At 42.5% G+C, this 24,093-nt stretch overlaps 1 protein-coding gene across 3 annotated transcripts in view; it reads right to left on the bottom strand.

The window, feature by feature from the left end:
* Positions 1-24,093, bottom strand: part of LOC121278890 (sorting nexin-31-like) — a 163,136-nt gene that overhangs the window by 119,591 nt on the left and 19,452 nt on the right. For all 3 annotated transcript variants that reach the window (XM_041189379.1, XM_041189381.1, XM_041189380.1), the window contains 3 exons: positions 20,451-20,561; positions 15,687-15,777; positions 9,796-9,883 (listed from right to left, as the gene is read on the bottom strand). In XM_041189379.1, the coding sequence (XP_041045313.1) occupies positions 9,796-9,883; positions 15,687-15,777; positions 20,451-20,561 (290 nt within the window). The remainder of the gene's footprint in view (positions 1-9,795; positions 9,884-15,686; positions 15,778-20,450; positions 20,562-24,093) is intronic.

The raw sequence follows: 24,093 nt of genomic DNA, 5'->3' as shown, positions 1-24,093 counted from the left end.
AACTGCCTTCCTGTAATACTGGTGCGAGCCATGCTCAGACTGGTGTTGCATCAGCCCAGAAATGCCCCTTTTGCCATCAAGCTACAATTTTTGTTTTGTACCAATTAGTTACTTTAACAAAATGGATTCCACTGTAGATAATAGATCAACACAATTTCTCCCAACCAATCCTCCCTAATTCCTTCAAAGTTAATCTGGTTTAGCCAAATCCTTGGTTTTTGAGAAGCTTTTCTCCATATTTCAAGCCCGATTGTAAAGTCAGTCATATTCATAAATCAAAAGACATAGAACAGGCTGTTTATCCCATTGTAACTGTGCCAGTGCTTTGAAGAACTGCCCACTTAGTCCCCAACCCCCACCTTCTCTTTCTCCGTAGTCTTGAAAATTTCTCCTTTCCCAATATATGTCAAATTCTATTTTGAAAGGTAACAACTTGCTGGAAATTTGTCCCCTCTGGTTACTAACCCTCCTGCCAGTGAAATAGTTTCTCTCTATCTACCCTATTAAAATCTCTCACCATTTTGAGCAACTCTATTAAATCTTCCCTTAAACTTCTCTGTTCAAAGGAGAACAACCCCAACTCCTTCAGTTCTCCATGTAACTGAAGACCTCAATCCTGGTACCATTCCGATAAATCTCCTATGTACTCTTTCCAAAAACTTGACATCCTCCCAAAAGTCTGGTTCATAGAATTGGACACAATACTTGAAGCCTAACCAATGAATCAGTGGTCTGGACAGGGTTGATGTGGAGAGAATGTTTCCTCTTGTGGGGGAACCTAGAACTAGGGGTCACTGTTTAGAAATAAGGGATTGTCCATTTAAGAGAGAGATGAGGAGAAATTTTTTCTGAGGGTAGTGAGTCTTTGGGACGCCATTCCTCTAAAGGCAGGGGAAGCAGAGTATTTGAATGTTTTCAAGACAGGGGTAGTTAGGTTCTTGATAAACAAGTGGGTGAATGGTTACCAGGGAGAGGTGGGAGGTTAGTCAGATCAGCCATGATCTTATTGAATGGCAGAGCAGGCATGAAGGGCCGAGTGGCCTACTCCTGCTCCTAGTTCATATGTTCAATTTATAATGGGTTTCCATAACTTCCTTGCTTTTGTAATCTATGCCTGCATTATTCCCAAGGACCCTGTATATGTTACGAGCAGCATTATCAAATTGTCCTGGGTCTTTAAAGATTTGTGTATGTGAACCACAGTGTACATCCACTTTTAGATTTCATCTTTTAGTTTCCACTGCCTCGTTTCATTAGTCCTTCCAAAGTGAGTCACTTTAATCCTTATTGCTCAAAGAATTTTATATAAATTTTGTCTTTTCAGCTGGAATATTTTCTACTTGTATCTAATCTTATTACAATCTTATTTGTAAAATCAAGAATCCTCTTGGAATTCATTTTTTTTAAACAATGAAAACATTCCCTCCTGTTCGAGTTCTGTTCTCATGCACTGTGGCCTACTGTTATTTAGTTTGGAGGCTGTGGGTAAACAAAGACCAATCTCTTTTTTTCCCTAAAAATTGAAACAGCTTCTGCTACAAATTTTGTTTCTGAATTACAAATGAACTGACCCAGCCACAAACTCTGTGTTCTCACCTCTGAATCCAGCCGCCTCCCCAGTCACTGTCTCAAGTTGAAGCCAATAGTTTGCAACCTTGCCAACCCAAGCTGAGCTCCTGGCCCCATCCTCCCTCTGTCCCAAATGCTGCCCCCTTCAACCTCGTAACACTGTCCGTCTTGGATTCTGTCTCAGCCCAAGTAGTGCAGAAACACTCATTTATGCTTTTTGCACCTCCAGACGCAGCTATTCCAATGCTCTCCTGGTCAGCTTCTCATCTGCCAGTCTTGGAAAATTTGGGCACATTCAAAACTCAAAACTTGCCTGCATCCCAACTTGCACCAAATCCTGTTCATCCATTACCTTTGTGCTCACTGACCTATCTTAGTTTCCAATCAAAATAAACCTCCATTTTAATATTGTGCTCAAATTCCTTCATGCGCTCATCCCTCCTTCTATAGTCTTCTGTCACCATACAACCCTCCAAGAACTAGACATTCCTCCCACTGCAGCTTCTTGTATATCCCTGATTCTCTTCCCCATGCATACCCCCACCCCGATCACTGATGACACCCTTCAGCTGTCTAGGGCTAGGCCATATGCTGTGATTTCCTCCCCAAATCTCTCTGCCTTTGTTTGACTCTCTCCCTCTTCCCCTTTCACGTGCTCGTTTGACCAAGTTGCCATTCTCTCCTTGGCTTGATATCAACCTTTAGTTTACATTTCTGTGAAGTACCTCGGATGCTTTCCTATGTCAAATGTGCTGTACAAATGCAAGTTGCTGTTGTTATGACTCCTTTCAAAGATGCACTTCTCAGACAATTTCCTTAATTAGGTCAAAAAACTGGTCAAACTCCACCTCCTGTTTTACTGAATGAAATTGGAGCTGCTCAATGTTAACCTGTAGCTTCAAAAGGAGACGTTCCTTTGACTGATTTACCAGGTCAGCGAAGGCTTTATTTGCTGGTGATTTAAACAGAATGAATGGTGGTGGGAGACACATCCATTTCAGCTTTTTAAAAAGGAAGAAAAGTGGAAAAAAATATTTGAAAGGGAAATAGGTTTAAAGGATATGGACGGGGCAGGAAGGCAGCAGAATGAGACTAAACGAAAAACCCTTTCAGAAAGTTAGCACAACTGCCGTGCGCTACTGACCAGTCCCCTTCGCTACGTCGCAATCATCGGAAATTTCGTTTCTCATTCAATTATAAACTTGACAACTGAAAGGTATTTAGAGGAATGAAAAAGGAAGTTTACTTATAGTGAAAATCATAAACATGTACTTCCACTATGTATAAGCTGTGAAAATCTCTCCTCCATAAAGCGGATACATATAAACCTTAAAACAATGTTTTTCTTACCCCCAGCCACCATCAATACACCTTACTTGGCTAAACAATAAGTAAAATATAAAGACACAAAACAAAAAATGAGGCCAAGTGTGCTCACACTCTCTCGCAAGTGGACACAAAAGTTCCCATGGCACCAATGCAAAGAAGAGCAAGGGAGTTTTCTCAATATCCCTTAGCCAACAAAACAAATATTATTTGGTCAATATTATATTGGTTTGTGGGACATTGCTGTGCATAAGTTGGATGCTGCATTTTACAAGAGTGACTATACTTTAGAGAAGGTGCTTCATTGCATAAAAAGCACTTTGTGACATCCTCCAGTAGTAAAAGGTTATCTGCAAATCCAAGTTTTTCTTTACCGCTTTGGATTTTTTTCTGTTCCTTCATGGATATAGGCGTCACTGGCAAGGGCAATATTTGTTACCCATCCCTAAATGCCCTCAAACTGAATGGCTTGCTAGGCCATTTCAGAGGGCAGTTAAGAGTCAACCATGTTGCTGTGGATCTGAAGTCACATGTAGGCCAGACCAGGCAAGTACAGCAGATTCCCTTCCCCTAAAGGACATTAGTGAACCAGATGGGCTTTTACAACAATCAGTGAGAGTAATGGTGACCATGACACCGAGATGAGCTTTTTTTATATTCCAGATTTACAGGATATGGGTGTCGCTGGCTAGGCCAATATTTATTGCCCATCCTTAATTGCCCTCGAGAAGGTGGTGGTGAGCTGCCTACCTGAACCACTGCAGTCCCGGTGATGTAGGTACACCCACAGTGCTGTTAGAGAGTGAGTTCCAGGATTTTGATCCAGCGACACTGCAGCAATGGCAATATACTTTCAAGTCAGAACAGTGAGAGGCTTGGAGGGGGGCTTCCAGGTGACGGTGTTCCCATCTATGTGCTGCCCTTGTCAATGCCCTTGCTAAGTGGTAGCAGATGTGGGTTTGGAAGGTGCTGCCTAAGGAGCCTTGGTGAGCTTCTGCAGTGCATCCTGCAGATGGAACACACTGCTGCCACCGTTCATCAGTGGTGGAGGTAGTAAATGTTTGTGGTAGGGGTGAAAATCAAGCAGGCTGCTTTGTCCTAGATGGTGTTGAGTTTCTTGAGTGTTGTTGGAGCTGCACTCATCCAGGCAAGTGGAGAGTATTCCATCATACTCCTGACTTGTGCCATGTAGATGGTGGACAGGCTTTGAGAAGTCTGGTGGTGAGTTACTTGCCACAACATTCCTAGCCTCTGACCTGCTCTTGTAGCCACAGTATTTATATGGCTAGTCCAGTTCAGTTTCTGGTCGATGGTAACCCCCATGATGTTGATAGTGGGGGGATTCAACAATGGTAATGCTATTGAACGTCAAGGGGGGATGGTTGGATTCTCTCTTGTTGGAGATGGTCATTGCCTGGCACTTGTGTAGCACATTTGTTACTTGCCACTTGTCAGCCCAAACCTGGATTTTGCCCAGGTCTTGCTGCATTTGGACATGGACTGTTTCAGTATCTGAGGAGTTGCAAGTGGTGCTGAACATTGTGCAATCATCAGCGAACATCCCCACTTCTGACCTTATGACGGAAGGAAGGTCATTGATGAAGCAGCTGAAGATGGTTGGGCCGAGGATACTACCCTGAGGAATCGAGTTGTCCCCACAACTCCCCCAATTCCAGTTTTGCTGGGGCTCCTTGATGCCACACTCTGTCAAATGCTGCCTCGATGTCAAGGGCATTCAGTCATTCTCACCTCACCTCTGCAGTTCAGCTCTTTTGTTCATGTTTGAACCAAGGCTTTAATGAGGTCAGGAGCTGAGCGACCTTGGTGGAACCCAAACTGTGCATCAGTGAGCAGGTTATGACTAAGCAAGTGCCACTTGATAGCACTGATGATGATCCCGTCAATCACTTTACTGATGATCAAGAGTTATGGGGCGGTAATTGGCCGGGTTGGGTTTGTCCTGCTCTTTTACATGTAGGACACATCTGGGCAATTTTCCACATTGCCGGGCAGATGCTAGTGTTTTAGCTGTACCCAAACAGCTTGGCTAAGGACATGGCAAGTTCTGGAACACAAGTCTTCAGTACTGTTGTTGAAATATTGTCAGGGCCCATAGCCTTTGCAGCATCCAGTGCTTTCAGTTTCTTGACATCACGTGGAGCGAATTGAGTTGGCTGAAGACTGGCATCTGTGATGCTGGGGCCTCTGAAGGAGGCCGAGATGGATCATCCGCTCGGCACTTCTCGCTGAAGATTTTGCGAATCCTTCAGCCTGATCTTTTGCACTGATGTGCTGGGCTCCCCCAATCTTGGAGGGTGGGGATATTTGTGGAGCCTCCTCCTCCAGTGAGTTGTTTAATTGTCCACCACCATTCACGACTGGATGTGGCAGGACTGCAGAGCTTAGGTCTGATCCGTTGCCACCCTCAGTGCTTCCTCCAATTGGTGTTCAACATGGAGGAGCACTGATTCATCAGCTGTGGGAGGTCAGTATTTGGTAATTAGCAGGAGGTTTCCTTGCCCATATTTGGCCTGATGCCATGAGATTTCATGGAGCCCGGTGTCAATGTTGAGGACTCCCAGGGCAACTCTCTCTCGACTGCATACCACTATGCCACCCACCTCTTCGGGTCTGTCCTGCTGGTGGGACAGGATATACCCAGGGATGGTGCTGGTGGATTCTGGGACATGCTCTGTAAGGTATGATTATGTGAGGATGACTATGTCAGGCTGCTGCTTGGCTAGTCTGAGACAGCTCTCTCCATTTTGGCACAAGCCGCCAGATGTTAGTAAGGAGGACTTTGCAGGGTCGACAGGGCTGAGTTTGCCTTTTTCATTTCTGGTGCCTAGGTCAATGCGGGTGGTCTGTCTAGTTTCACTCCTTTTTATTGACTTTTTAGCAGTTTGATACAGTGGCTTGCTAGGCCATTTGAGGGGACACTTAAGAGTCACCCATATTATGCCGATCTGGAGTCACATGTAGGCAGATCAGGTGAAGACCACAGCTTTTCATCCCTAAAAGGACATTAATAAACCAGATGGGTTTTTATGACAATCGTTTCATGGACATCATTATCCCATGGCAGCTGTGGGATTTGAACTCATATCCCCAGAGCCTGGATCTCTGTATTACGAGTCTAGTGACAATACCACTACACCATCATACCCTCGTTTAAAGGGTATGAGGGGGTGGAGAGTGGCGGGGTCAAGAAGGCAGCAGAATGAGACTAAATGGAAAACTCTTTCTGTAAGCTGGCAGGTATGCTTTTAGTCATTATATTTATAAAAACTTTAATGCATATAGAACACGAAGGTCTTGCACTCAACTTAGTCAGCAAAGCCATACCGTATTCAATTTGACGTAACTATTTAAAGATGGCTCCACGAATGACATACCAATGCCATCTAGAGGTGACAGAATTAAAAGATTTTCGAAGCAGGAACTTTCACATCATGCTTTTCATAAATATGCTTTGAATTAAGTACTAAAAGACATGCAGTAAAATTTGTAATAACAATTATTAAAACATTGAAAATAATCAATCATGTCATCCTTATGTTCCAGTGTTATTTTTCCTTTCCCTTACACTGCTAAGCTCAGGGGTTATTCCAAATCAGTACATGCAACAAGCACATAACGCATTTGAAAGGAAGAAACTAAAGAAAACAAAATCGCAAACAATAAAGTCTTTAATAGTAGCTCAGAGAGCCCTAGCTACGAGATTCTCTAAGTCATGGGCACATAGGAAATAGGACTAGGTGTAGGTCATTCAGTTCCTCGAGCCTGCTCTGCCATTTAACTAGATCTACCTCAAAAATTATTTTCCTGCACTATCCACATATTCTTTAATATCTTTAACATATAGAAATATATTGATCTCTGACTTGAATATACTAAATGGCTGAGCCATCACAGCCCTCTGGGGTAGTGAATTCCAAAGATTGACCACGCTCTGACTGAAGAAATTCCTCCTCACCTCAGTCTTAAATGGCCTACCCTTTAGTCTGACACTGTGGCCCCTGCTGTTCCTTTCAAAGTGGCAAACTTCACATTTTTTCACATTATATTGCATCTGCCGTGTTCTTGCCCACTCAATTAGCCTGTCTATTCCCTTGAAGGCTCTCTGCATCCTTCCCACATTCCCATCTATTTTTGTGACATCAACAAACTTGGAAATATTATATTTGGTCCCCAGATCCAAATCATTGATCAAAATTGTGAACAGCTGCGGCCAAACACTGATCTTTGCAGTACCCCACTAGTGGCAGCCTGCCAACCCCAGAACGATCTGTTTATTCCTACTCTGTTTTCTGTCTTGTTAACCAATTCTCAATCCATGCCAGTAGATTACCACCAATCCAAATACAACACATTCACTAGTTTCCCCTCATCTATTCTGCTAGTTAAATCCTTAAAAACAAGTTTGTTAAATTTGATTTCCCCCCATAAATCCATGTTGACTCTGCCTAATTCTACCATTATTTTCTAAGTGTGATGTTGTCACATCCTTTATTATAGATTTTAGCATTTCCCCTACTACTGATGTCAGACTAACAGGTCATGTAGTTCCTTGTTTTCTCTCTCTCTCCCTCCTTTCTTAAATAGTGGGGTCACATTTGCTCCCTTCCAATCTGTAGGAACCATTCCAGAAGATGACCACCAACACATCCATTATATCTACAGCCACCTATTTCAACACATGGGGGTGAAGATCATCAGGTCCAGGGAATTTATCAACTTTCAGCCCCATTAACTTCTCCAGTACGACTTTTTTACTAATACTAGTTTCTTTCAGTTCCTCATTCTCACTTCTCCCTTGTACTTCTCTAGTACTCCTGGGAGGGTCTTTTTTGCATCTTCCTCTGTGAAGACAGAGGCAGAGTATTTGTTTAGTTTCTCTGCCATTTCCTTATTCCCCATTATAAATTCTCCTGTCTCTGCCTGTAGTGGGCCCACATTTGAAGTTGATAATCGTTTCCTTTATACCTATAGAAGCTCTTACAGTCTGTTTTTATGTTTCTGATTAATTTACTTTCATTTTCTATTTTCTCTTTCTTGATCAGTTTCTTGGTCCTCCTTTGTCTACAACATTCCCAATCTTCAGGCTTACCACTTTTTTTTGGCAACTTTATAAACCTCTTCCTTTGATCTCATACAATCTTCAACTTCTCTTGTTACCTATGATAGGATCATCTTGCCTGCTGGGTTTCTGTTCCTCAAAAGGAATGTAAAGTTGTTGTAAACCATCTATTAATTATTTAAATGTAGCCATTGCCTACCTGCCATCATATTTTTTAAAATATAGTTTCCCCAATGTACCCCAGCCAACTTGCCCCTTAAATCTAAACAAAGGAAACTACGAAGGCATAAGACCCAAGTTTCAGATTCAGCTACATCACTTGTAAACTTAATGTAAAATTCTATCATGTTATCTCACTCTTCCCTAGAGGTTCCTTTACAATAAGATTAATAATTAGCTCTTTCTCATCGCACAATACTAGATCTAAAATAGTCTGTTTGCTGGTTGGTTCCTCAACATACTGTTCTAGGAAACCATCTCATATACATTCCAGTAATTCATCCTCTACAGCAGAGGTGCTAATTTGGTTTACCCAGTCTATGTGTAGATAGAAGTCCCTCATGATTACTGTAATATCTTTGTTACGTGCACCTCTAATTTCCTGATTTATACTGTGCCCTACATTACCACCACTCTTTGGTGGCCTATAAACAACTTCTACCAGTGTTTGCTGCCCCTTGCTGTTTCTTAGCTCCACCCAAACAGATACTACATTTTGATCTTCCTATCTAAGATCCTCTGTCACTAAATGTACTGATCTCATCCTTTATTAACAGCACTACCCCACCTCTTTTTCAACTTTGTCTATCTTCCCTAAATGTCGAATACACTTGAACATTTAGTTCTCAGCCTTGGTCACCCTGCAGCCATGTCTCCGTAATGGTAATTAGATCATACCCGTTTACTTCCATTTGTGCTATCAATTCATCCACCCTGTTGCAAATGCTATGTGCATTCAGATAAGTGCCTTTTGTTCCATCTTTTCATTATTTTCGCAATCTCTAGCCTTATCTGCTGGTGCAGTCTTAAATCCCTTCCTTTAACACTCAGATTATCAATTCCCTTATTGCTACCTTACTCTCTCCCCTTTTCAAGTTATCACATCTTCCCTCACTTGATTCCTTTCCGCAACTATTTAGTTTAGTTTAAAGCCCTCTCTTCTGCCCTGGTCATATGGCCAGAACACTGGTCCTAGCACGGTTCAGCTGAAGACCATCACCCAACAGCACAGCTCCTGCTTGCCCCAGTCCTGGTGCCAGTGCCCCATGAATCAAAACCCATTTCTCCTACATCAATCTTTGAGCCACACATTGAACTCTAATCTTATTTACCCTACTCCAATTTGCTTGCGGCTCAGGTACTAACCCAGAGATTATTACCTTTGAGGTTCTGCTTTTTAATTTAGCCCCTGGCTGCTCACAATCTCCAAGGAGAACTTCTTTCCTAGTCCTACCTATGGTGGTTGGTATCTATGTGGACCATGAAAGTCAAATAACAATAGCACTAATGTTTCTCTTTCATGGCTATTAAAAAAGTCATTCATGGGAGAAAACTACACAAGAGAAAAAACAAAAATAAAGTTGGCTCTACATAGACACAGCAAGAGCTTCACATTCCATTACACGCTCCTTCCTAATTATTACAGCAGCTTGCTATTCCTACAGTTCTGAGTAACTAATGGATACAGCTTGCTTCCAACAACTTCACAAGAGCAGGCATCTTTTTTGCCTTCTTACCGAAGGTAATCAGTATAACAAAAAATATCGAAAAGGAACAGCTGCTTTTAAAAATTGCTGCCAAAGAAAATACACTTCACTCACCTTTTCCTGATCATTATTCTGCAGTTCTCGTCCTGCAGACTCCATAGACTCACATATGGCAGTTCGAATGCATTCAACTTTTTCAGCACTAGCCCAAGAAATAAACAACATAAGTTCATCATAAACACTCTTTAAACCTCCATTTCATCCTCAAATGTATATTTCATTACGTTCAATTTGTTTTAATGGAAGTCTTTTCTGCAAGGTTATGGGAGGAGTGGAGCTAATTGGACAAACTTTCAAAGAGCCAGCACAGGTACGATGGGCTCAATGGCTTCTTTCTGCACTGTGAGGTTCTATCATTCTATAGGAAGTCCACTTCATGCACTTAAGTCATTTTGTGGACTATATAGACAAGCTATATCCCTGAAGGTTTAGAAAGTGACCAAATACCCAAATACTGCACACTTGCGTCACTCTCCTATAAAAATGCACATGGTGCCAGAGATCTGCAACTCAGCACTGAGTTATTTACATTATCTGATTACAGGCTGATGGCTCAACACTAGATAATTCTATTCTCTAGTTACACATGATCACTTACCATTAGGGTACAGTTACTCAGCCAGTTCAAGGCAATAGATCACATTGCATATTTCAAAGAGTGAGATTTTATAGCCATTTCTAACATGAATTAGGCTTACACACAAAGTTTGCACAAAACCAACCCCCATGGTTAATCTAACTTTGTGCAAGTAAGCTTAAGGCCTGGTATTGCAAAAGCACACTAATTATCTTGCCTACATTTTAAAAGGGTGCGTTGTACTATAGTCATAACAAGTAAACAGAGACAAGAGCTGCTATGAGCATTAAGAATATCTGAAGCGGAAGAACCAAGATGAAAAGTTTACAAATTGGATTTGCAGATCCACCTACTTGGAAAATGTTCATAAGAATTCTGCATTCATTAACATGTTATGTATCCTGCTGCACATATATTTTAAAAAATTCTCCATTGACAGATCTGTGTTTATATGGCTAGCTTGCACTATTGTTTGGAAAGAAAGGATTGCCATTTATGTAGTGTTTTTCATGAGCTCTTCCAAGACATTCTGAAGTGCTTAATGAAGTATTTCTGAAATGTAGTCACTGCTCTAATATAGGGAAATGCAACTAGCTATTTATGATCAAGCAAAGAGATATATGGTCAGAAAATCTGTATTTTTTTTTAAAAAAGGAATGCTGTTTGAGGGAAAAATGTTGGACAAGACATTGGAAGAAATCCACTGCTCATCTTTACTGTGCCACAGAAACCTTAAACATTCACTGCAGACAGAGATGGGCTTCGCCTTAATGCCTTATCTGAAAGGATTCCCTCCATACTCATTAAAAGGCTAGCCTAGATTATGCTCAAGTAACTGGAATGGGACATGAACCCCACTTTGAACTCAGGAGTGAGAGTGTTTTCATTGAGCCAAGGCAGACACCCAAGGGAAGCTAGGATCAAGAGTGTGAAGGGAAAGCAAAGTGGGGTCCCCAGGACTATGTAACTATTTGCAGAGAGTCCATGGATATACATCAGCATTTTGTTTTAATCATTCGTTCATGGGAATGAGTTATAGCCATTTTCTTAAACCCTTCTCCCCTGTCTTCTCCACCCTTACCTCCAACAATTGTGAGGAGTTCATGGACTCCTTGGCACCAAGATTGACACCATCTGATCAGCTGCCTCTGCCAAATTCTTCCTTTCCCCCATCCCTCAGGCCAAACTTGCTCAAAGGTTCTCCCCGGCCTATCCCTGAACTTGGCACCTTTCTCTAGTTTCTCTTCTATCTCCCCTTTGAGCTCATCTTGTCCTAGAGAGCCCACCTCCTACTCTCTCAGTCCTATTCCCATTAAACTACTGATCACTCAATTTAATCAATAATGCTAATCAATATTAATGGTTCTCTCTCCTGAGATACGGTCCCCCTTTCCTTTAAATCTGCCATCAGCCCCCTCTCCTCAAAAATCCAAACCTTGACCCCGCCATCCTTGCAAATTACCACCCCTCTCCAACCCCACTCTTTTCCTCTCCAAACTCCCTGAACACATCACACCCCACCCCTCCAAGTCATGTCCATATTTCACAAAACTCTTATGTTTGAATCCTCCAATTAAGTTTCTGCCCCTGCCACAGTACTGAAACAGCTTTTTCAAATTCATAGGGTGCCCTTTATGTGACTGTGACTAATTCAAATTATCTCTCCTTGTCCTTCTTGACTTGTATGTAGCCTTTGGCAAAGTTGACCACATCATCCTCCTCCAATGTCTCTCCACCGTCAGCCAGCTGGGTGGGACTGCACTTGCCAGTTTCCAATCTTACCTATCGAATCATAGCCAGAGAACCGCTATCAATGGCTTCTCTTCCTGCTCCCATATCATTACCTCTGGTGACCCCTAAGGGTCTATCCTTGGCCCCCTCCCATTTCTCATCTACATGCTGCCTGTCAGCGACATCACCTGAAAGCAGTGATGATACCCAGCTCTACCTCACTATCATTTCTCTTGGCTACTTCATTTTGCTAAATCGTCAAACTGCTTGTATAACATCCAGAGCAGAAACTTCCTACAATTAAATATTGGGAAGACTGAAGACAGTTTTCGATCCTCACCACAAACTCCGTTTCATAGCTACCAATAATTTCCCACCCCCTGGCAACAGTCTGAGGCTGAACCAGGCTACTGTGAATGGAATTGAACACTGTGCAAACATCCCACTTCAGACATGATAATAGAGGGTAGGTTATTGATGAACCAGTGGTAATGTCACTGGGCTAATAATGCAGAGACCCAAGCTACTGCCCTGGGGACACGGGTTCAAATCCCACTACAGTAGCTGGTGGAATTTAAATTCAATTTAAAAATGCTGGAATTGAAAGCTACTCTCAGTGACCACAAAACTACCAATGGTTGTAAAAACCCACCTGGTTCACTAGTATCCTTTAGGGAAGGAAATCTGCCGTCCTTACCTGGTCTGGCTAAAAGTGACTCTAGATCCACAGCAATGTGGATTCTTAACTGCCCTCTGAAATGGACTAGCAAGCCACTCAATTCAAGGGAAATTAGGGATGGGCAACAAATGCTGGCGTTGCCAGTGACACTCAACATCCCAGTAAAAGAATTAAAAAGGTAGCTGAAGGTGTTTGGATTTAGGACACTACCCTGAGGAATTCTTGTAGCAATGTCATGATTGGCCTCCAACAATCGGAACCAGCTTCCTTTGCACTAGGTACGACTCCAATCAGTGGATAGCTTTCGTCCTGATTCCCAATAACTTCAGTTTTACTAGGATTTCATTATGCCACAGTCAAATACTGCTTAGGTGTTAAGGGCAGCCACTCTCACCTCACTTCTGCAACTCAGCTCTTTTGTCCATATTTGAAGCAAGGCTGTAATGAGATCTGGAGTTGAGCTGTACTGGCGGAACCCAAACTGAGGATCGATGAGCAGTTTATTGCTGAGTAAGCGCTGCTTGATAGCACTGTGGATGATCCCTTCCATCACTTTGCTGAAGACCGAGCAGGCTGATAGGGCAGTAATTGGCCAGATTGGATTTGACCTTCTTTTTTGCAGAAAGGACACACCCGTGCAATTTTCTACATTGTTGGGTAGATATCAGTTTGTAACTGTGCTGGAACAGCTTGGCTACAGTTTGTTAGTTCTGGAGCACGATCCTTCAGTACTAAAGCTGGAATGTTGTCAGGGCCCTTAGCCTTTGCAGCACCCTGTGCCATCAGCTGTTTCTTGGTACCATGTGGAGTGAATCAAATTGACTGAAGAGTGGTATCGAAGATGCTGGGGATCTCAGGAGGAACCCCAGGTGGATCTTCCACTTGGCTCTTCTTGGTGAACATGGTTGCAAAGGCTTCAGGCCTTATCTTCTGCACTGATGCGCTAGATCCCCCACCATTGAGAATGGGGTTGTTTGTGGAGCCTCTTCCTCAGGTAAGTTGTGGCAGGACTGCAGAGTTTTGATCCAATCCATTGGTTGTGGGACAGCTTAGCTCTGTCTATAGTACACAGCTTCCACCATTTAGCATGCATGTAGTCCTGTATTGTAGCTTCACCAGATTGGCACCTCACTGTTTGGCATGCCTGACTCTGCCCCAGGCATGCTTTCCTGCACTCTTCCTTGAACCAGGGTTGGTCCCCTGGCTTGATGGCAACAATAGGTTTAGGATATGCCTGGCCATGAGGTTTACAAGATTTTGATGGTTATACAATTTTGCTGCTCACCGATGGCCCACACTGCCTCATGGATGCCCAGTTTTGAACCACTAGATGTGTTCTGAATCTCTCTCATTTAGCACAGTGGTAGTGCCACATAACATGAAGGAGGGAATCTTTAGTGTGAAATCAGGATTTCCTTCCCACAAGGACTGTACTGTGGTCACTCCAATATTGCCTTGAACAGATGCATCTGTGGCAGGTAGAATGCAGGGGATAGAGTTAAGTAGGGTTTTCTCTCTTGTTGGTTCTCAGACCACCTGCTGCAGGCTCAGCTTGGCAAATATATATCAGAACTCGGCCAGCTTGGTCAATTGTGTCCTCGCCATTCTCAGTGCTTCTTCAACTGGTGATCGACATGGAGGAGCGCTACTCGATCAGCTCAGGGAGGATGATAGGTGGTAATCAGCAGGAGGAGGTTTCCTTGCCCATGTTTGACCTGATGCCATGGTGTCTGGAGTCCCTCCCAATTGTACATCGTTGTGCCAGCACCGCTGGTGGTCTGTCCTGCTGCTGGGACAGGACACACCCAGGTGATGGAGGAGTTTGAGGTGTCTTAATATTACTTCCGAGTATGACTATATTAAGCTGTTGCCTGACCAGTCTTTGTGCCAAAATTGGGAAAGCTGTCCCAAGTCCCACGTATCAGTAAGGTGGACTTTGCAGTGACTGGTGACTAGGTCAATGCCAGGTGGTCTATCCAGTTTTATTCTTAGACTTTTTCATATCAGTTTGATACAACTGAGTGGCTTGCTAGGCCATTTCAGAGGGCAGTTAAAAGCCAGCCACATTGCTGTGGGTCTGGAGCGTCACATGGGCCAGATTGGACAAAGATGGCAGGTTTCCTTCCCTCAAGAGCATTAGTGAATCAGATGGGTTTCAATATAATCCATTAGTTTAATGGTTACGATTACTGATATTAGCTTTTTATTCTAAATTTATTTTATTAATTGAATTTAACTTCCCTAACTGCCATAGATTTGAACTCTCCACAGCATTACTCAAACCCTCTGGATTAGTTGTCCAGTAACATAATCACAATGCTACTGCTTCCTTATTGCTTAGTTCCACTTTAAGATGAATACAATTATAAATCAGATTATATATGAGAGAGCAAGAGTGAGAGAAAGTAAGTAAAGTGAATATGCACATCTGTTCATGTTTCAGTAAACACAATACTATCTTTAGGGGTCTATGAAAAACTGAAGAATTTCAAAGTTATCATCTTGCCTTCTATCCCTAAAAACTCAAAATTAATAAACAAGAGAAGATGAAAAATACATACAAAGTTGGTACTGGATGTTACTGGGCATACAAGCAATATATCAGTGAATTAAGAAACTTTGTATACATTAGTTTCACTTGAAGAGTCTAATACAATTATAAGACAGATTTGAGAGACAGACAGAGGTGACGGGGGACGTGTAGCGGGTGTGGGAAAAGAGAGAAAGGGTGCAATGATTTTGCAGTAATGGTGTTCAGATGTTTTCAATTCTATCATGTTATTTATTGAATAAAGCTGCAGTCAGTCAGGGATCAACAGTGAAAGGTGTAATATATGCACTTATTTGGATATTGCCACATCAAAACATCTCAATCTACTTGAGTTAAAATGAACTCATTAAGTTAATGTCTCTTCAACAAGGGTGTCTTGAATACCCTGCAGAGGTAAACTAACTTACCAGAATATCCTCCATTAGAAAGTTCACAGACGAGATAGAGGGCAAAATGTTCCAAAAATTGCCTTGACAATTCAACCTTCTGGGCAGCAATCTTTAAAAAAAATATAGTCAATTCACCAGTAGGTTAATGCAGGTCAAAATAAAAGCTGTACTGTTATAAGGAATTTACAAATTTACGACTATTAACCAACAGCATATATGGAAAGCCTTCACTACTTATGAAGCAATTCCTTCAGACCAGCAGTGATGACAGACAGCAATTTGTTTTCTTTCCAGCACACATTTTTCTCATTATTTCTCCTCTTCTCGCACCACCATCCCCTCCTGAAGGTGTCATTTCTGATTGTTCCTCGATTGCCAACAACCCTCTGCTAAGTCGCTGAAGGGGCCATTCTCCCTGGTGAGCCTGAACAAGGAGCGTCATCAGGCTGTCCAAATTTGGGACAGCCAAGATCAATAGTGTGATTATCCAAAATGGATTTACTAGTCTTGGAGCAGTTTGTGGTGCTGACACACACGGCATTGAGTGATTAAAAAAAATCACCCTTTTCTTGTTGGCACCGTTATTTATGGAAGCAGGAAATTAGGGTTGAAAGCTGCATCTTCCACCTCCAACCTTCAGTAGCTCATCAAAAAGCTTCTTTTTAAAAATAAAAGAAGTCATTTCACTATCCACACTCAATGTGTGCGTGCAGTCGGTGTTCTGAAGGAGAGTTAACGATAATTTGGTACTTCAAAAGCCAACTTGCTCTCATTAGAGATGTTGCTCAGGGACATAACCCACTTCTTTGAAATGACAAAGGCATGGAAAATGTATATGCGAGTAGGTTATCTTACTTAAATTGTGATCACAAGACCGCAGCCTTGGCGTGCAAGTGCTGGCCTGAAGTAAAATCAGAGATTAGGAAAAATTGCCCCCTCCCTCAAAAAGCAAGTATAGGCAATAGATATCAAATGACAGTCTTAGCTGCTTTTAACTGCACCCACAAGGAACTTGACAAAAATTGAGTTAAGAATAAAACTGACACTCTTAAATGGTTCTGAATTTTATCTAGTGAGCTGCTGACTCACAGATCAGAAGGCAGCAGAGCTGGTAACAGGGGCACTACAATTAGTTGCAGTGACCAATGTTCCCTCCCGGTGACTGCACAGCAACCCAAACCTTCCCCATGCAGGCTGTGCACAAGTTGCCCTTTAAGTTCAAAAAAATTTAAAAGGTGTAGACACTTAAATCAATCACCTGCGCACTACACAAAAAAAATTAGAGAGTGTCGGTATTGACCAAGGATCCCAGTCCGGGTGACTATCCAATGACCCCTGTTGGAAGTGCATGCATACATGTCAGTTAAGAATGTGATTAAGTTCCTCTGTGATGCTTTTCACGATACCCAGTCAACAATCATCAAGGATCACAAAAGAATAACAGACACCATCCAATAGAGTGAAAATTCACAATTCATTATGACATTCCAACAGATATATATCCTACATCACGCTCTCTCGGCCACCACTGATGCTCTTGCCCCCTTTAAAAACTTTACTCTTTCTCGCCCTTATACCCTTTATCGGCACTGTCTTAAGTCCAAAGGACTTGAGTTGAACATCTTTGGCAATAACAGGTTTGAACATTCATCACCAAATCCACTAGGCCATAAAAAACATTATTGGCATGTAAGCTCCACATGGCAGACTGGTCGGAAAAGTTAATGCCCATGCATCCAAGGGCAAATTGGGTCCAAAACTGGCTCCGTGGCAAGTGCAAAGGGTAATGGTTGCCACATGCTTTTGTGATTGGAAAGCTCTTTCCAGCGGGGTTCCACAGAGCTCCATATTGAGTCCCTTGCTTTCCATGGTAAATATACCAATGATTTAGACTTGAATGTAGGGGGCATGATTAAGAAATTTGCAGATGATACAAAATTTGGTCATGTAGTTAATAGTGACAAAAAAAGCTGTAGACTTTAGGGGGATATCAATGGACTGGTCAGTTGGGCAGAAAAGCAGTAAATGGAATTCAACCTCGAGAACTGAGGTATTCCATCTGGGGAGTTCATACAAAGCAAGGAAATACACAATAAGTTGTAGGACACCGAGAACTGTAGAGGAACAAAGGGATCTTGGAATGCATGTCCAAAGATCCCTGACGGCAGCAGGACAGGTAGATAAGGTGATTAAGGTGGCATATGGGGTACTTTCCTTTATTAGCGAAGACACAGAATGTAAGAGTAGGGAGATTTTTTTTCCAATATTTGTTCACGGGATGTGACTATCACTGCAAGGACAGCATTTATTGCTCATTCCTAATTGTCCTTCAGGTGCCTTCTTGAAACAGGCCATCTGGTGTAATACACATGCAGTGTTGTTGGAAGGGAGTTCCAGGATTTTGGCCCAGTGACATTGAAGGAATGGTGATATATTTCCAAGTCAGGATGGTGAGTGACTTAAGAGGGGAACTTGCAAGTGGTGGTTTTCCCATGCATTTGCTGCCCTTGTCCTTCTAGTGGGTATGGATCGTGGGCTTGGAAAGTACAGTCGAAGGCAAGTTGCTGCAATGCATCTTGTAGATGGTACATGCTGTTTCCACAATGCACTGATGGTGGAGGAGGGGGAGGGAGGTGAATGTTTTAGGTGTTGAATGGGGTGCTAATCAAGCAGGTTGCTTTGTCTTGGATGGTGTCAAGCCCTGAGTGCTGTTGGAGCTGTCCTCATCCAGACAAACGGACAGTATTTCATCACACTGTTGACTTTTGCCCACTAGATGGCTTTGGTGAGTCGGGAGGTGAGTTACTTACCGTGGAATTCCCAGCTTCTGACCTGCTCTTGTAGCCACAGTATTTATATGGCTAGTCCAGTTAAGTTTCTGGTCAATGGCAATCCCCAGAATATTGATAGTGGGGGATTCAGTAATGGTTGAACATCAAGAGGAAATGGTTAGGTTCTCTCTTGTTGGAGATCATCATTGCCTTGTTTAGCACAAATATTACTTGCCAATTTTATCCCAAGCCTGTCTAGTGTTTGGAACTTGCTGCATGCAGGCACGAATGACTTTGGGATCTGAGGAGTTGCAAATGGTACTGAACACTGTGCAATCAACAGTGAACGTCCCCACTTCTGACCTTATGATGAAGGGAAGGTAATTTATGAAGCAGCTGAAGATGGTTGGAATGAACACACCACCCCGAGGAAATCCTGCAACAATGTCCTGGGGCTGAGATGGTTGCCCTTCAATAACCACATCAATTGTTCTCTGAGCTAGGTATGACTCAAACCAGCAGAAAGTTTCATACCCCACAGCACTGCACCACCCCCCCTCCCCCTACACCTCCCTGGTTCCTACTGACTTCACTTTTGCGAGGGTTCTTGATCCCGCACTTGGTCAAATGCTGCGTTAACGTTAAGAACAGTCACCCTCACCTCTGGAATTCAGCTCTTTGTCCGTGTTTGGACCAAGGCTGTAATGAGGTCTGGAGCCAAGTGGCCCACACAGAACCCAAACTGAGTGAGCATTGATGAGCAGGTTATTGGTCAGTTTGTAACGTTTAATGGCACAGTTGATGACACCTTCCATTAGTCTGTTGACAATTGAGAGTAGACTGTTGGAGCAGTAAGAGGCCAGATTGGATTTGTCCTGGGCACTTTTCCACATTGTCTGGTACATAGCAGTGTTTTAGCTGTACTGAAGCAGGTTGGCCAGGAGCCAAGTCTTCAGTACTACAGCCAGTTTTGTGTCCAGGCCCTTAGCCTTTGTTGCACAGCTTTAAGATAGAATGATGTAAAACACTAGTTAGGGTGGTGTATACAGTTTTGATCGCTGCATTACAGGAAGGATGTGTTCATACTAGACAGGGTACAGAGGAAATATGGGGATGTTGCCAAGAATTTCTTTCCATTATATTCTTTCACGGGATGTGGACGTCGTTGGCTAGGCCAGCATTTATTGCCCGACCCTACTTGTCCTTGGGAAGGTGGAGAATTTTAGCTATGTGGAAAATATTGGATACTTTGGGATTTTTTCCCTTTGGATCAGAGGAGGCTGAGAGAAGATTTAATTGAGACGTATAAAATGATGAGGGGCCTAGACAGAATGAATAGGAAGGCCCTATATCAATTAGTAGAGAGGTCAATAACCATGGGACACTGATTTCAAGTAATTGGTAGAAGGATTAGAGGGGATTTGAGGTGAATTGTTTTCAGCAAGAGAGTGGTGGGGGTCTGGAACTCACTGCTTGAAAGTATGGAAGAGAATGAAACCGTCCTCACATTTAAGAAGAGCTTGGATATACCCTTAAGTACCACAAGCTATAAGGCTTTGGACCAAGAGGTAAAAAATGTGATTTGGCTAGATAACCGCCTTTTAGCTAGCACAGATACGATGGGGCTGAAAGGCCTCCTTCTGTGCTGTAAATTTTCTATATTTCTGTAAGTCCCACAAACAGCAATGATCTGACAATCTGCTTTGGAGATTGCTGGCTGATGGATAAATATTGGCCAGGACTCTGGGGCCAACTCCTGTGCTTTCCTTTGAATTTGTGGCATGTGATCTCATACATCAACAGGAGAGAGCAGGCAGGGCCTCGATTTAACTTTTCATCTGACAGTCCAGCACTCCCTCAATATAGACCAGGGAGATAGCGGGTTTCTCTTCTGCAATATAAGTGCAGGCGTGAGACTGGGTCAGTCGATTACCTGCCCTCTTCAGTTATACGATGTGCACATGCAACCCTGCGAGATTTGGGGGAGAGGGAGTCAAAGGGGAAAATTTACCTCTAACACCCTGTTGGCTGAGTGAGATGTGTGGGTGTCAATCTGGAGCCTTTTCCCATCTGCAAGAAGAATCTCCAACAGAATAGCTTGTGCACGAACCTTAAAGGTTTCCTGCAACAAAAAGAATTCTTATAAAAAGGAACAGTTCGGAGGTATTTCCTGTATGAAGGTGTAGAGCATGGTTTTCACGTTAGGCATAAATGGTTAAAATATATTTCAGCATTGTAACAGCAGGTAGTGCACTGGAACCTTTTATATCTGCTTAGGTTTAAACAGAGAAGAGATTAGCTACTGAAGCAAGTAAATTGCAAACCTTCACATCTGAGGCCTGCTGGGGCTAAGTACAACAGCACTGTGTTGTACTGTCACCGCTCTCTTCAGTTAGTTAACTGTCTACTCTTGGCTCAAATCAGGTGTCAAGCAGCATCAATCCCCAAACATCACATGATCAACAATACAAAATAAATTCCAACCTCTCTCAATAAAATCTTCTGTTATTGTTTGGCTGATTCATATCAACATTTGACTCAGAAGGGGAATTTTAACCTTCATGGATATATGGCACAGAATTAGACCATTTGGCCAAACCAGCCCATGCCAGGGCTTATGCTTCACTTAAGCCTCCTCACACCTTCCCTCATCCAAATCTACCATCGTAACCCTCCAATCCCCTTCTCCCCTAAATGCATGCCTAGCTTCCCCATAAATGCATCTACACTATCCACTTTAATCATTTCCTGTGGGACTAGGTGTGGGGGACCAATCCATTCCCAAGGGGCAGGTTGGTCATTAAATATTACAAAAGGCTGCATGCCTCAGATATTTCTCTCTCTTCAGGTCTAACCCTGGCCGTCTGGGTTTCCCGGGACTTGGGAAACCTGACAGCTGAACAAGGAAGCGAGATTGCTGCATGGAAATGGAAAATGCCTTTCCAGCAATGCTTGTGGTTCAGGAAGAGCAGAAGCGTTTCCCCACTCTGGCCTTTGATGGCATTTGTATTTATTGTGGTTATAATGAACACAATTTTATGTATATTTAAAGATGATTCAAACATACATAATAACCGATTCTTGAACCCCGATCTTGACTGAGAAGGGTTTTCTGAGGGGTAGACATTGGACCCAGAAGTGCAGGCTCGGCATGTGCTGTGGAGCTTTAATTTTACTGCTTTTCAGTGTTAAAAGCCATAGTGCGCAACAATTTTCACACCAGCTCCAGAGATACTGACAGATGGACTTCCAAGCCAGACCTCTACAAGCCTTTATTCTTCTTCCTTCTGCTGCTTTCAACTGTGTTTTTCTTCCTAAATCTGCTTTTCTGCTTCTCATCCTCCCCCTGTCGACCTTCTTCTTTCGTAGGGACGTAGAATCAGGGGTAGACCATTCAGCCACTTTGAATCTATTTCAATTAGATCATACTGATCCATATGTTAACTCCATGTATCTACCTCAGTTCTGTAACCCTTAAAACCCTTACTTATCAATCTGAGTTTTGAAATTTTCAACTAACTTGGCCTCAGTAGCCTTTTGAGGGAGAGAATTCCAGATTTCCACTATCCTTTGTGAAACATGTGCTTCCTTACATTATCCCTGGATGGCCCAACACCAATTTTAAGGTTATGTCTACTTGTTCTGGATTCCCTCGCCAGAGGAAGTAGTTTCTCTCTATCTACCCTAATAAATCCTTTACATGTCCCAAACTCATCAATCAGATCACCCCTTAACCTTGTTTACACAAAGAAATACAAGCCTAGTTCAAGTAACCGGTCCTCACAATTTAATCCTTTTAGCCTGGATGTCACCTAGAGAATCTGCACTGCAGCCCCTTTAAGGCAAATATATCCTAGGTTCATTCAATATGACGCCTTCACGAATCTCTACTGACATATCAGTTCATATTTGTCCAAGTGTTCAATTGTTGTCCCTAATAAATTTCAGTAACTTCCCACCAACAGACATCAGTTTTAAAGGCCTATAGTTTTCTAGATTTATTATCTCTTAATCTTCATAAATAGTGTCCCCTAAAACTGAAAAATGTTGGAAGAGCTTCACTGACTCTCCTCTTCCTATGTTCCACAATGTTATCTGCTCTTTTTGACTGCTTGTCTTGATAAGGGATCTGATTGCATCTGTTCTTTGGCCCATCACAACTCTGGCTAGACGATTACTTTTTTCAAACTCAATATACTCCTTATCTTTATTGTTGCCTTAACTGATGGGCATTGCTCTGATGGTTTCCAGCCTTCTTATTCTTTAACGAGCTGTCTTAAGGTCTAGCTTCTAAAATTTCTGCTACTTAAGTGCCCCCCTATTTTGAATCAGTTGGCCTTGACCTTGCTTGCTGTCCTTTACTTTTTTTAAAAAATTGTTCATTCATGGGATATAGGCATTGCTGGCCAACGTTTACTGCTAACCCCTCAAGAAAATAGTGGTGAATCACTTATAGTCCGTGCTCCTCATCGTCTCACATCATCTAAGTCTCTCTTCTGCCAAATGATTTCCTTCCTTTTTTGAACAATATTTCCTGTCCATTATATTAGTATGCTATAAACCTACTCACTGTTGTCCTTACAGCTTCTGGGAATTAAAGGAGTTGCAACTGTACAAGTATTCCCTAATAATACTGATTACCTCTTTGAAAGCTGTCCCTCCATTTTACATGGAAACCGCATCCAGATCCCAACTCAGTAAGTGGTTGCAATTTCTAGAAGTATTCATTCACAGTGCGGGCTGTTACACTAACACTTCTCTGAGGAATACCTAACAGGTAGCTTGGCTGGGAAATGCACTGACTAGTGCAAAACTGAGCCGTGAAAGCCCAGGCTGAGACCGCAAAGGACCTCATGTCAGGGCAGCGATCGCAGCATTAAAAAGGTTCCTGAACTAAGTTTGGGAGGAGGTGGAAAGTGAGGAAAGCAGCTCCCCGTTGCACATCGATTTTTTGGGGCATTAATGATTAAATTCCCAAGCCTCAGAAATATTCATTCAAAGCTAAGGAAACTTTGCTCCAAACTGCACTTCTGAATGCAGCAAGTGCTCACATAAAACAGATTGCCGAATTAACTACATACACTACAGCCCTAAACTGAATACCAACACTGCCCCATAGCCTCTGAAGTTTACACAGGGAAGAACTTAAAGTCACTGCGTATATGTTGTTGTAAGCCTTACTGCACAAAAATGCATGTCCTAATATTTCATATATGATTTCATATATCAAAGCAATTTAAAAGTTTAGGTGCCCAAAAATAACTTTTTTAAAAACTAGAATGCACAACCCCCCACATGATACAACATTACACTATCCACTGACAAGCTCAAACAGGACACTCAACACATACCCCAGCCCCCTCAGTCAAATGATTCATCACGTTGAGAATGCATGAAGCATCATCTATATGACACATTGTACAGGCTTTGTTAGATTATGGTAAGGAATCTGTCTCCCTAGTTTCTTTATCACTTCCAGAGCTCTCTGAAGCCCACGTGAAACGTGATTCCTTTAAAATGTATGGCATTAGGATAAGCCACATCACCCTATCCTCCCACTGTTGGGCTGACAAGCAGTTTGTTGGAGTTCACCAAATTATTAAAATTAAGTTGAGCTAGCGTTAACCACGACTGGCAATAAAGTGATTCACTCA

This window comes from Carcharodon carcharias, chromosome 6 (assembly GCF_017639515.1).
Source record: "Carcharodon carcharias isolate sCarCar2 chromosome 6, sCarCar2.pri, whole genome shotgun sequence".
Taxonomy (NCBI): Eukaryota; Metazoa; Chordata; class Chondrichthyes; order Lamniformes; family Lamnidae; genus Carcharodon; species Carcharodon carcharias.
The sequence above is the reverse complement of the archived record's forward strand: the minus strand, read 5'-3'. Positions and strand labels throughout refer to the sequence as shown.